Genomic DNA, 14,628 nt, shown 5'->3' with positions numbered 1-14,628 from the left:
TGATACTGTGCATATATATATATATATACTGTAACAGAGCTTTTCTGAAGCTAAGTACTGAGTTCTTATACAGAGTAATAGATAATTTGAGATTTTTGATAATTGAGTTACTAATATTGATTGACTGTATCTGACAGTCCTGATTTTATAGAACTGAACTGAGTTCTATTCTTAAGACTAAAATTGAAAATATGAGAGGTAATCATCTAATCGACATGCACCAAATAAGATAAGATAACTGAGTTAGGGTCCAATTTGTCACAATTGGAAAGGTGTCAATACTGTGCCATGGGTAAAGACAACTGAAAAGATACCCTCATCTGGAAGGTACTCTAACGAGAATGGTGGAACCCTCATCTGACAGGTTAAAACACCTCATCAACCCTCAACTAGATCAGAGACCTCTTCCAACGCCCAACTGTAACCGCCTTGTACCCTATGTCGAATAAATTTCGAACATATAATAAGATAAACCAAATTAATGGAAAGATAGTTAATCAAATCCATAACCATGACCAACCAAATATCCAACTAGTAGCAACCCCAATGCCAATACCAATACCAAGGCTGACACAAATACTGACACCGCCCATGCCCATAGTATTTTGACAAAGTTTCTATCCAAAAACAAAGAACATTCGGTTGGGACATGCCCCTGACCGTAGCCAAAACCAAAGTCTAAAAAACAAAGATAAATGAAAAAAGTCCATAGCATGAAATAGAGTCATCCAGAGTATGAAAGCTCACCACTTCAGTCTGACACAAAGTTGTCCCCTGAAGTCACTGAAAAGAAGGAGTAGTATAGTCGGTTCCTGCATCGCATGGGGATACAGCGCCTAAAGATAGTTAGCGGAATGAATACTAGCATGTACTTAGGAATAAGGATAAAATAAGGCCATTATTCAAAACCAAAGTAAATAACCATATAAACTCACACACATACATATATATACACCATGTCGGGAAAAAGAACCGATATTATCATGCATTAAAAACCTTTAACCTGGGTTGTGCGGCTTTGCCATCCTAAAACTACCCATGGGCTATATGGGTACAACTTCCCCTGCTGAAAGGGCTTCGGTGTGTGATAGCCACAGGAACCGGAGAAAAACCTGAGATAACTAGTAAATATCCCAAAATGTAAGTGTGACATAATGCACACGATCACCTAGACCAAACCTCACATCGATAAACATGAGTTTCTAGTTTTGGTCCCTCGGGACCTCCACCTTCCATGGCTTTCCTAACACATCCCTCTTTAAGCCCATAATAAAACTATTTACATAGAACCAACCATTTACTAAGGAGTCTTTTTAATTAGGCATTAACCATTGGTATTGTCATACAAAAATTAGAGCTTACAAGTCTATCCATTTATGCCACACCAAAACCATTAAACCAATTTGACTCCATAGTTTCCAATTTAACCAATACCATGGGCATCAAGGCCTTTCTAATCCATTTAAAACCAACAAAACCAATTTAAGTTCCATTATCATATTATGCAATGCAAAGTTTTCAAGAATAGTCAAACTATGTGACAAAATCATTCTTATTGGCATTTTAACAAACATGTTGAGGGCATATAGTTTCCAAAACCAAAATCAAGTATCAATTGACCATTCTCATGCAACCACATGTTTAAACCATAATTATAACATGAAAACCATAAGTAAAACATGGAAAAGCATTATCCAACCAAGAACAACAAAACCCTCAACATCTATCTTAAAATCAAACCAATACCACAACAATACCATGAAAACCATTCATTAAAATATATTTTTAGTTGAACTAACAATGAGGGAGGAGTAACTGCCTTAAACACCAAGGAAGATGGAGAGATTCACTTTTGAAAGCCCCTAATTGATTTCCTTATAGAAACCTTAGCCTTTTCTTGAACCAAGAGATTGAAAGAGATTTTAAGATATTTTTAAGAGTGTTTGATTTAGAATAATGGATTAATGAAGTCCTAAAAGGTGTTTTATGTCATGGGTCAAAAGGAGTTAAGAGGGAAAATGTCTAGAATACCCTCCAACTTAAACTATAAAAATTCCACAGGTGGGTACAAATTGACCCCCAACTTGTCACCACATCATACGAATGGTACCATCCAATCGTACCCAGAACAGAAGGTTGGACAACCACATAATGTCCACGATATGACTCCATTACCCCAACTTGTAACCAGACCATACGACTCTCATGGACCAATCATACCAAGATAGAATACAAAGGGGGTTGACATTGGGCAACATACAACTAGATTATACCACTCATACCCTATCTTTACGGCTCTTGGTAAGCCACTCGTACTCATAGCCAAGTTAAGTCACTATGTTTCAGATTAAGTGAAGGATCAACCAAACTACCCGTCACCAAACTATACGACCCATACCCACCAAGTCGTACCCACAACAGAAACCTAACCATAAATTACTGAACTCCTTACGAATTAGGTCACCTAACTCGTACCCACATCATACGACTCGTATGATGAGTTGTTTCAAGGGTTGTGAGCTCAAAGCTCAGGAAATTTCCAAGGGACAAAACCAGGGTGTTTCATCGGTTCTGCACTTCATAAGCAAGGCAAATTCTCTTCACATTTTCCTCAGGTAGGATAGAGGGTCCAGCCGAGTTTCTATGACCGTTAGATCTTTGAAGAGGCATGATCTGAAATATAAGTAAGCCAAAGTTAGAGAAGTTTCAAGAAAATTAGACTCTATACCCAAAATGGAACACAAGAATGGGAAATATTCCTAAATGCCTTATAGACTCCCCCTTATAAGTGTAGCCCGCTACACACCTATACAATGGAGTCTACTCGACATGACTTTGTGGACACCTAAAGACGCTGACTCTACTCGACATGACTTTGTGGACACCTAAAGATGTTGAACCTGGATCTGATACCAGTCTTGTCATGATCCGAACCATGGCCTAGTCGTGACGGGTATCTCAAGCCTACCATAGGCCAAAGACCACCCTTTTAGCTAACCTCAAGAGCACATAAGAGTCAACACGGAAGACAACCAAAGTAATATTAAGAAAGATAGATAGACCAACTAAAAATATTGGGAATCAAAACGAACAGTCAATCCCACATTTTTCCACAAAAGCCTCTAAACCAGAATACTAACCTAGGTTGGGACATGCCCATGACCATGACAAAGAAAATCCACAATTTCTAAAATTTTAAAAGAAACCTAATGAAATGGCGAGGCTTTCCAAAAGATAGAGACTCACCACTTCACAACAACTCAACCAATGAACTGCACTACCTAACATTGCACAAAATTAATAGAAAAACCCTAGAATCCTACATCAAGAAATGATACAGCGTCCAGGGATGGTCAATAGGATAAGCACTGGTATGTAATTAAGGAAAAGTGATAAAGTAATGTCAATGCCCCAAAAAACCAGTCAAAACCATATGCACAATATTTATATATATACATAGATAGGATATCAGGATAGGGACAAGGGTCGTGAACATAAGAGTTTAAAATATTATCCTGAACTATGTAGCTCGCTCTGTTATAAGGGCACACATGGGCTATATGGGTTTAGCTCCCCCTACTGAAAGGGCCTCGGTGCGTGTTAGCCACATGAATCGAGAAAATCTAAAGAAAAGGCTAATGACACCAAGGCGATAGCTATTCCAAAATATATATATAGTGTGTGTACCATGCACATGCTTATATAGACCCCCACGCCACCAAACGTGATTTGCAGTATTGGTCCCCCCGGGACCTCGACCTTCACGGTGAGCTACACAATTCCCTTTAAGCCTAAATTAAAATAATTTCACACAAACCCAACCAATAACCAAGGAGTCATTCGTTAAGGCATTTACCGATATGGTATCGTCATACCAATTATGCTTAGAAGCTTGTATATATGATTATGTCATACCAACCCAATTAACCATTGGACTCCCAAGTTCCATAAAAAAATCCAAACCATGGCTACCTAGGGCCTTCCAAAACCCTTTTGATTAACCATTATCTTTTAATGCAATGCAATATTCCAAAAGTAAGTTAAATTATGCAAATTCCATATTCAAAACCAAAGTTATGAAGGTGGATTGAGGTTAATGTCATTACCAAGCCAAAAATTCAACAATTTAGGAAAATCCATATTCCTCATTCCAATCGCCATAACCATGCACCCATTCAGTCCCAAAAACATCAATTAAAGCATGAATAGCATATTTAAAATATGTGAAAAACAGTTTTAGTAATCACCATCAGAGTACCTCAACCTAATTTCAAAACCCAACAATGAAAACATATGAATATTAAGTCAATTTATGCCAAAATAATAAATACAAATTTAGGGGTGAAAGACATGCCTACAATACGTAAAAAATTGAAAGGAATTCGAAGGTTGGAGCTTGATTATTGAATCCCTTGTAAAACCCGAGTATTCTCTTGCCTTGAGAGTTAAAGAGAAGAAAGTAGTGTTTTTTATTTGATAACTGATATTAAAGGGGTCATTAGAGTGTTTTTAAATCGTGGGTAAAGTGTAAAGGGAGGAAAAGACCAATAAGACCACAATTAAAATAGGAAGGAAAAATAAGGGTCAGTCATCATGGCTTGGCAAACGACTCATAACAACTAATCACGAGTCGTTGCCTGGACTCGTGACCTGAGCGTCAAAAATCCTATCCTTCACTATTATGACCAAAATTCTCTCATCACGACTCGTTACCCATTATCATAAGTCATGGCGAAGACTCGTGATCAAAGCAGAACACATAGGCGACCTCACTATTCAGACAACGAGTCCCTCTCAACGGCTCATTATGTGACCTCATAACTTGTTACCTGGACCATTACCATTGGCAGTGTTGACACAAATTTTAGAAACTTGGTTAATTTGTTACTCAACTCTTGGAGGGTCTAAAGCTCAAGAACCTAAGGTGACACACTTATTCATGAAGTTACTCAAGCTAATAGGTCTCATATCATGAAAGTTTGAATGTTATTCTTCTTAGTATGAGGACCGATAGTATGAGTAATAGACTTAGAAAGAGTATTACCACCAAGGAAATCTTTCAACATTCTAATTACATCAGGACTAACAATATCCCAACAAACTTGGTAGAACCTTCCAGTAATGTCATCAGGGCTGCTAGAGCTATCACCATTGAGCTTGAAAACAATATCTTAATCTCTTCATCTTCAAGGCTACCAACCAACATAACATTTTACTCTTCATTAATCACCTTAGGTACGTGAGATAATCAAGAAAAATTTGTTGCATTCCTTTCTTGCTTGAATTGTTTCTAAAAATATTAGTCTCTAATGCAGTTTCACCTTCTTATTTTAGCCAATTACTTTGTGAATTCTGAATTCTGCTCACTTTAAGCCGTTGCCTTCTTCCTTTAACCAGACTATGAAAGTCTTATTTCTATCACCATTAACAAACCATTCATACCCAGCCTTTTATTGCCAAAAAACTTCTTCAAAGTGTAGATATTTGTTGTATTTAGCTTTAGCCCTCTGCATGACAATTTTATGCTCTGTACAATTTTATTCAAAAAGATTTTCTTTCATTCTTGAAATCTCCACTCTAATAATAAGCAACTAAAAAATGTCCAACAGTCTCCCTATTCTAAGATTCTAAGAGGTAAGAACAGTCTTCACCTTTTTAATCTTTTGTTTAAAGTACAAAAATGGGTTAGAGGAATAATTAGTATCCCAATGTTGTCTAACCACACTCTTGAACTTATCATGCTCAGTTTAGAATTTGAGAAACCTAAAAGGTTTCTTGTGATTAATTCTCCTATCTTCACAAGTTAACATGTAAGTGAGCAACCTCAACAGGAGGAAAGATACTCTGAAATTTATCATTTACCATGATCCTATCTAGCTTTTCAAATATATAATCACTTTAAGTGATCTCATTTCACCAAGTAAAAGGACTTTCTTTAAATTGTTCCTGTGAAAGATCACAAGACTCAATACAAGTTTTAAAATCTTCAAAGTCTACCCCAATTACGAGAAGATCTCATACTTCTCTTCTTCACTCAAAACTATATTAAATTCTCCACCTATTATCCATGATCTAATCAACTCATTAGCCAACGAAAATAAATCATCTGACAGCTCCAATCTCCGAGAAGCATTACATTTAGCATAAATAATAGTTACATAGATATTGCTTGCCAGAATTTGGTTTTGAATCAATAATGCAAGTTATTGCTCTAAATCCCTCTCCACTGAAACATTAAACCCATGATTGGTAAAAGACTATACCTTCTCATTTTAGTTATAGGTATTGGGTAGTCATGGCATTTTAAGTCTATTTCTATATTTGTTGATATATCTAACTAGCTGAAAAGGTTCCAAAGCAAATTTATGATAATTATGAAACGTTTGCACTCTTTAGAATGCTTTTTGTGTCTGTACTAACCTTATATTCCATATAAGTGCTTTCATCATCATTATGACTATTGGACAGTCACCTTCTTTTTAGGTTGCTCTAATCTGCGGAGCTGATTCATCATTACCCTGCTTTTTGCCTTTTCTAGATGGCTTCACTTCTTTAGTCTCTCTAGATGATATATTTGCATCCTTGTATATTTGTTCTTCCTGTTCTTCAGAGTTCATAGACACTTCTAACAAATTAGACTCATGCTCTTCTTTTTGGATAGTTTCTACAACATTATGAAGGTAGTAAGGGCAGTTTTTACATGGTGTATCAGCATTTGAGATACATCAATGGTGATTGCTGAAGGAATTTCTACTATAACCATCTTATCCAATATGCTTTTATCATGCATCTGCAACTTTGTCTCATTTATACAGACTAGTCAGCTTCTGCGTCTATATCCTTACTTAAATCACCATCACAGCTATTCTTACTATTAAAAATCATCTCTTGTTGATTCGCAGGAAAATTGATGGACATCTTAGATGTATCTTGTTGTGTACTATTATGCTCCTTAGAAACATTATCTTCAAAAGTTAACTCCCATGATCTCCCCCAGAGCTGTCTTTGGACCCATCTGTAGCTTGTATAACCCCTACCTCTGTGGTTCCTGCTTCTTTGTTGTCATTCCGCCCCTTGTCGCTTCTTTTATACATTATTATTCTCTGAAAGCCTTACTAGCCCTTTCATATTACTAGAGCGTTAAGCAACCAGCTACTCTTGGTTATAATAGGATTGTAAGTGCTTTCCTTTTTCAGAACTGTTGTTGCTATAAATGATGTTGTTACATTGTATTGATTGTTGCTGCTTTGTCTTCGTAGTACTGTTTTTGTATCCATCTGTAGCCTTTTAACACCTAACCCTATAGATTCCAGCTTCTTTATTGTCATTTTTAACCCTTGTTGCTCCTTTTTTACATTGTTACTCTCTGAGAGGCATGCTAGCCCTTGCAAATTATTGGAACCTTGAGCAAACATCTCCTCATTAAAAACATCAAACTTCTTGTTAACTGGTATTACTTGTTAATGGAAGCTTTAGCAATCCTACCATCTTTTATGATCCTCCGGTTTCCAAGATCTCCTACTAGATATCTCAATTGGTCAAATTCAAAATCAAGCGCCTCCTTTCGATGAATGATCGAAAGAACCACTTTAAGTAATGAAATATTGTTCTAATTTTGAGAAAAAAGAACTCCTTTGCTATCTTCCCACTAGATAAAACTCTAGCTCTTCCAATCTGCAATTGTTGGGGTCTTATAGGGGCTTCATCATTACATTCTACATTATCCTCTATCATCTTATCTTTTAACTTCATGTCAGGATCTTTGCTGCTGTGAATTTAAAACTGCACTCAACCATGTCACGCCCATGTAGCTTACACTTAACCCAATACTTGGGTAAATAATCATATCTGATGTGAACAGCTTCATTTCTTGATTCACCAGTGAGCTCATTCTCAATATCCATGTAAACAGCTTGGCCGAGTCTTATTGATGGTAGCCTGATTAAGTTGCAAAAGGGTTCCCACCACCGACGCAATAGAGAAGAAAGAAAACAGACAATCCTTCTCAAAAAAGGTTGGAAGCCATGCCATGGATCTTGTAGTTTCTTCTTCTACTTAGAATTTTGTATCATAGATTAGAGTACTCATAAGATATGAATACCCTTCATGGCAAGTAATGTAATATGCTCCTTTCAAAATCATGCTGATCAATTCCTCCATAGAAGATTGACGGTCAGAATATGACGATTATGTAGCAATCCTACCATGCATTCTCCCTTCATTCCACATTGAGCAAGATTGGCCTTTCTCAAAATCTCCGTATCTAGCCATGCATACGAGAATTTGCCAATTATGGCAAATTGCATATTTTGATTAATGTTCATTATTTCCACTTCTACTTCTGTTCATTTTATCCATGGAATTCCTTCAATCATACTCTCTGGTTTCATAGAGATTGGATCTTTGGTCGCATTAAGTCATAATTTGGATAGTGTCGACATACGGCAATTAGCATGGAGAATTCGATACACCTTCCTATGTCAGTCTCTCAATTAAAGGAAGGAAATATGTCACTGACAAACCAGCCGCCGGTGGCTGGCTGCCCGCCGCCGCTAGCATTAGGTTTACACGTTCATTGAGAGGAGAGAGGAGAGAGAGTTTGAGAGTGACACTTTTTTGTGCCATTTCTAATATGATTAAGAGCATTTAAAAAAAAAAAAAAAAAATCCTTGGCCGTATTTTATTTCGTGAATCAACAAGAGGGTATGGTCATTATTTTACAAACAGCCAGTGAAAAGCATTTCAAGTGCCATAATGTCGTTGAATCACGGAAGATCATGTGGTTTTAGTCCTTGCATTAATAAGAAAAGGTTAAACTATTCTAAATGGTCTTGTTCTCCAAATAGAACATTTATTACAGCTGACACCTCTACGTACAATCTCCATAAAAACGTCTCCAAAGCTTGAATTCAGGATACTAAAAGTTCCCGGTTCAAGCTATTTGTATTTTGCATCAACTAGTATTCAAGGTTTTGACTGAGGGGGTCGACAAAGTCCAGGTATCTGCAAACAGAGTCACCAACGAAAATCATTTTTACAGAAGTTGTAAGAAAATGTATGCTTACAAGTAGCATTGCAAGAATATGTTTTATTCCAACAGCAATAAAAGAACACGTGTTTCGATTTCAACCAGGGATAGCCTAGTGATAAAGACCCTATAAGGCTGCATTTCTATTTCTTTTTATTAAGATTGAGACGTCTGAATCTCAATGCATATCTGAATAATTAAAACGCTCTCTTTAGATCTGAAATCTAAATGGTTAAGACTATTTGTTTTCAATATCCAAATATGCAAAATTTATTTATCTGCATATATAATTAAAAAAAAAAATTCAAATAAAAAATAATTATATATTAGAAAAATATTTGATTTAATACAATAAAATTATTATATGATTGAAAAATATATATTTATATTTGTTAATGATGATGGAGATAGTGTGTAATGGTGGTGGTGGTGGTAATGATTGATGTTAGTGATTAGCAATGTTGGTGGTGATAGTTGTGATGATAGAGATGTTTGGTATTGTAGTGACTGTTATGATAGTGGCGATTGGTAGTAGTGGTGATAGTGATGTGAAGTTGGTTGATGTTAATAATTGGAGGTGTTGATTATGATAACTAAAAAATGAATGCATGATGGTTGACGATGTGTTGGTGGTAGTTGGAGATGATGTTAGTTGTGAAGGTGGAGATGATTATTAGTAGAGATATACTATAGCGATGATAGTGGTTGAAGCGGTGGTAGAGATGGCGACACCGTTGACAAAGGTGGTGGTGATTGAAGAATGTGTGAATGTTAATGATGTGTTAGTAGTAGTTAGAGGTGGCGCTAGTTGTAATAGATGAGTTGGTTAATAGTTGAGATTGACCGATAGTGGTTGATGATGGTGGTGTTGATGGTGTTGGCATTGGCGTTGGCATTGACGGTGGTGATAATAACGGAGATAATTAAAATAATGGAGGTGGTAGATATGGTAGCGGCTGAAAATGGTAGTTAGTAGCAATTATGATTGTGAATGGTGGTTGTGATGGTGGAGGTGGTTGGTAGTGGTGGTGGTGGCTGACAATGGTGGTGGTGGCAGAAGCGGTTAGTGGTTGTGACTGATGATTATGGATAGAGCGGTGGTGAATATTTTCCAACACAAAAATACCTCTTAATGATTAAGACTTAGTTCCAGGTTTGAATGATTAAGACCTATTCAGACCTATTAAGAACCAAAATCTTAACGAAAAAAAAATGCACTTAATGATCTAAAGTCCGAATCTTTCAGATTCAGACCTCCATTAAGTGCAAACAAATAAGGCGTTAACTCTAAAAGATAATATCTAGGTTTTGAGTCATCAGTGGGGTACATCGGGTCCGGAATCTACCATACCCGGAAAAGATTCAATAAGACAAAAAAAAAATTGAATTTTAAAATATCATGGTAGACACTTCAAAGTAGTCCAAGAGCATGTTCCATAAACAAACCTCAATTCCATGTTGGCCTATTCGATTATGGGAAATGAAATTGAGTATCAAAGTGACAAATTCATCAGGCACATCTTCCTGCAGTATTCAAAGGACAAGCCAATATTCAGAAGTGCAATTCCAAATTTAAACCAATTGGCATCTTACGAAAACCAAAATGGACCTGTATAGCATGGCCTGTGTGTCTGACGACCACCATTTGGAACTTCCCTTGCATTTGACCTATTGTGAGGGCTCTGTGGCAATAAAGAGAAACTCTGACAAATTGGTCTCATGCTTTATCAAAATACAAGCTAGAGCGAGGTAGTTCATGCTTCTAGCTTTAAACATCCCCCAACTGTTATGAAATAAGCCTTTAGAATCTTTCTCCGGAACAAAATAAAATCTCAACTGCTATCCGGATAGAGATTCTATTCCTTAGCATCTCATTAAGATAATGGGTTGCAAAGTACAATATATCTGGAAAAGATATCTTGAAAGAGTCCTCTGAAGAAAACAGCATCATGGATTACCCAAATACAAACAAACTCAAACTGTAGCGAATCCACTGGTATATCGAAGCTCTACAATGAAGAATTTTTTGTGTCAAAGGAGTAAGGTAGTTAATTGTTTCCCAATATAAATGATAGTGACAGCTATTTACTTGGAAACTAGGTAGTTTCCACTTACATGCTCTGAATGTTGATTGTTTTGCGTTATATATGGTTGGAGAACCCTATATCAGAGGGTTATAGAGCGTCCTGAAACTTATTTCTCTAATATCTTTGTATGTCTATTCAGTTAACATTAGAGGTAGTAAGGAACGCGCTAAAGGATAATACACTTTTCTGAAAACACATGAAAGTACTATTGCATTAACAAGACTATTCTTAGTTCAATGACATGTAATGACAACGCCAGAAAAGGTAGTCCTCTATATAATTGATAGATAATGACAGTCCTCCATTGCTTCCATTGATATGTCTGTTCATTGTTTCATATGCTGAACAATGACAAGTCTCCAGAGATTCTAAGCAGACTTTGACAATTCTACTTTCTGATTAGAATTATACACATTCCCAACCAATAAATAGTTAACTGGGATAAAATTGGCAGTCATTTAGAGATACTTTTGTGAGAGGGAATAGCCGTGCAATTCCTCATTACAAGTGAGACTGCAAGCATTATATTGTTTAGGAAAGCCATGAACACAAATTGTTCCGACATGACTCATTATTAGGTTGGATCAGAAAAGGAATATAAGGGACCATCTGGTATACTTAAATCACATATTAGAAAAGGAATATACAGAAACATCAGGCATACATAACCACAAAGTGTTGAAGCTTCACATGCATGCTAGCATGCCGATGCAATACAGAATTCCACACAATTGTTGATACAGTTAAAAGTACACAACCTGTCAAGTCTGTCTGTCCCAGCTAAAAGCAATATCTTTGGCACGGGAGATGACAAAAACTTTTCTGAAAGGCCTTCATACCTGAAATAAGAGCAATATAATATCAGGTTCAAACTGACATGTGCTAGAATATGGAGACAAGACACTCAGCTTCCTGTGCAGCAGAGCTAGATGTCAGAACTCTTGAAGCAAGATAGACAATCATAGGAGCTTAACAATTTATCCTTTTCATTTTGAGTGCTTTTAGTTTTTATAATTAATAAATCACAATAGAATCTTTTTCTCAATACCTTCTGGTTTGGTTAAGAGAAAGAGTTAAAAGAATAATCAACCCCTACAAATGTAGAACATTAAACAATTAAGTTCTTAAAATCCAAATAATACTTGAGACACGAAAGCATTTTTGATAGCAAAGGTTGTTGGGGTTCAATGGGAAATCAAGCTAAGTAGTTGCAAGCTAAGGTTGTTGGGGTTCAATGGGAAATCAAGATGATCTTTGTCGCGGAAGAAGAGTCCAAGAATTGAACCGAAGAGCGGGCTAAGTGCTACACATATATCATGGTCCAAATCCAAATCCAAGAGGAGGAAGATTGGGGCTCACATGGTGATGCAAATTTGGGAAGTACTTATAGCATGAACTGTTCTGCAGATTATTCAGACTTCAGAAATAGCCTGTTTTGTTGAAAATCATGAACTGGGTTTATTAGATTCATGTTCTTATCGTCATTTTGAGCTTATTCCTAATTGTTTGAGGAGATTTCATGGAACTTTTGGGTGAATTTCATTTGAATTTTGTCAAAAAATTGAGCAAAAACGTGAGAATCTTGAAGAACAATACTTACATTATTGAAATTTCGGAAATAGCCACTTATGTGCAATGGCCATTTTGCCGTCCAGTTTTAAAAAATAGCCTATTTGTGCTTGTTCTTCGTATTCTTCCCTTGCATTTGCTAGCTAGATTACAATTAGTATTATTTCATACTAGCCTTATCTAGTTCTGTGTCCGTATTTCATTTCGTACTTTTCTCTTGTAGTTTCGTTGTGTCTTTATTTCATTCCTAATCCGTTAAAGAGTGTTTTGTCCTTCTTTGTTAGTGACACAAACTCCATTTCAAACTAATACTTGAAAGCTTGCTTTGAGCTTATTTGAGATTGTAAAACCGTGAAGAGACTAAGGGTTACCCTAGAGTGGTAAAAGGCTCGAGTAGTGAGATCATTTAAGCGTGGTCCTAAAAGCTTACAACCTTTAAGATACACACGAGCGGAGAGAAAATTGAGTGCAAACATTTGAATGATATACGTGAGGGAGTGACTTGTGAGGTCCACTATTTTTACTAACCACTTTTATTGTATTAATTATGTCTTACACAGGTTCGAGACATTACAATGGAGGTTTGAATGACTATCGAAAAAAATTTCACTTCTAGTAGAAGTTATTGCAAAGTATTCCATGATTATTATAGTAGTGCTTCTACAAGAAGAAGAGCATGAGCCCAATGGAAGTTTGACTAAATTTGAAGTCATTGTCGAGAAATATGAGAGTAGTCACACATTTAATTCCATCGTAGATGTAGATAAATTCTATCATACTAACTTCATCGATTCGTTTTGGTTGAGTGGACATACCTTTTCATACAAAAAGTTCACCATATAAATTTGGTGGAAGGTCGGTTGACAAAGAGGCAAAGATTGTTGTTTATCATGGGAGCTATCAAGTGGGAATATGGTGTTATGTTCAGTGTGTTTACGAGCCCCTCCGTTCATACATAATAAATTTTGGTTTGATATAAATTTGGAAAAGTTTGTTGTTGTAGATTCGATGGAATGAAAGCATGTCTTAACTCCTATAGCCATTAACGAATCTTCAAAAACAAACGAGGAAGTCGAGAAAGTGAACGTGGAGACTACTGATTTGAAATTTTATTTACAAAGGCCTTCCAAAAATTCAAGTAGTCCTTGAGACTTCTAGTGATGCCAAGTTGAAAGTTGATGTGAAGAGTCATTCCAATAACTCAAAGGGGATTCTCGGAGCCTGTTTCACTCCTAATAAAATGAATGAGAGAGAAAAGAAAGAGAGGAGTGAGGGAGTGAATAGTGGCAACTCAAAAGATGAAAAAAAGGATATTTTGAATGAAGTGAGCGAGTGGCTACAAGCACAAAAGATACGAGAGTTGAAAATAAAAGTGGGTGGTCATGAAAAGAAATGAAAAACAATAAGACAAATTGTTATATCTTGTTTTGATGATGATCAGCTGACAACAAGGGACCAGATCCCTGGGTCTTCATGGAAATATACAGTTGTCACATGGCCTGCACAGTATTGTCGTCTAGTGTAACAAACTGCGCAGATGAGATGTGTACTAGTCAGGACACTTGGTGATACAAGACTGAGTGTATATCAAGAGATTCAAGCCAACAAAAGAGCAACAAGCTGAACAACAAGGTGCTAGTGAATCGAAATAGGCCACTCACGGTTTCACTAGACTTTAGATTTAGTTTTGAGCAAGAAAAGAGATGAACACAAGAACAACAATATTAGTGAATCGAAAGAGCCCCACATGGCTTCACTAGACTTCAAAGACCAACAACAATACAATGTTAACAAAAGAGATGGATAGATAGTTTGACATACAATATTCAAGAATCTAAGAACCCTACCACATGTAAGGACCCTAAGATTAATGAATGTTAACACCAAACTCTTACGTTGAAAAAAGAGGGACTTTACCTCCCTAATCACCAATGTATCAAGCCA

At 36.4% G+C, this 14,628-nt stretch overlaps 1 protein-coding gene across 2 annotated transcripts in view; it reads right to left on the bottom strand.

Moving 5' to 3' along the window:
- Positions 1 to 8,657: 8,657 nt before the first annotated feature.
- Positions 8,658 to 14,628, bottom strand: part of LOC107847559 (protein phosphatase methylesterase 1) — a 41,523-nt gene continuing 35,552 nt past the window's right edge. The window contains exons 10-13 of one of the 2 annotated variants that reach the window (XM_016691893.2): positions 11,874 to 11,954; positions 10,638 to 10,710; positions 10,475 to 10,552; positions 8,658 to 9,003 (exon numbers count right to left, since the gene is read on the bottom strand). In XM_016691893.2, coding sequence (XP_016547379.2) covers positions 8,965 to 9,003; positions 10,475 to 10,552; positions 10,638 to 10,710; positions 11,874 to 11,954 — 271 coding nt within the window. In that variant the 3' untranslated portion in view covers positions 8,658 to 8,964. The other variant, XM_047398926.1, reaches the window with a different exon arrangement.

Source organism: Capsicum annuum, chromosome 11 (assembly GCF_002878395.1).
Source record: "Capsicum annuum cultivar UCD-10X-F1 chromosome 11, UCD10Xv1.1, whole genome shotgun sequence".
Classification (NCBI taxonomy): domain Eukaryota; kingdom Viridiplantae; phylum Streptophyta; class Magnoliopsida; order Solanales; family Solanaceae; genus Capsicum; species Capsicum annuum.
Note: the sequence above shows the minus strand (reverse complement) of the source record. Positions and strands in the feature narration are given on the sequence as shown.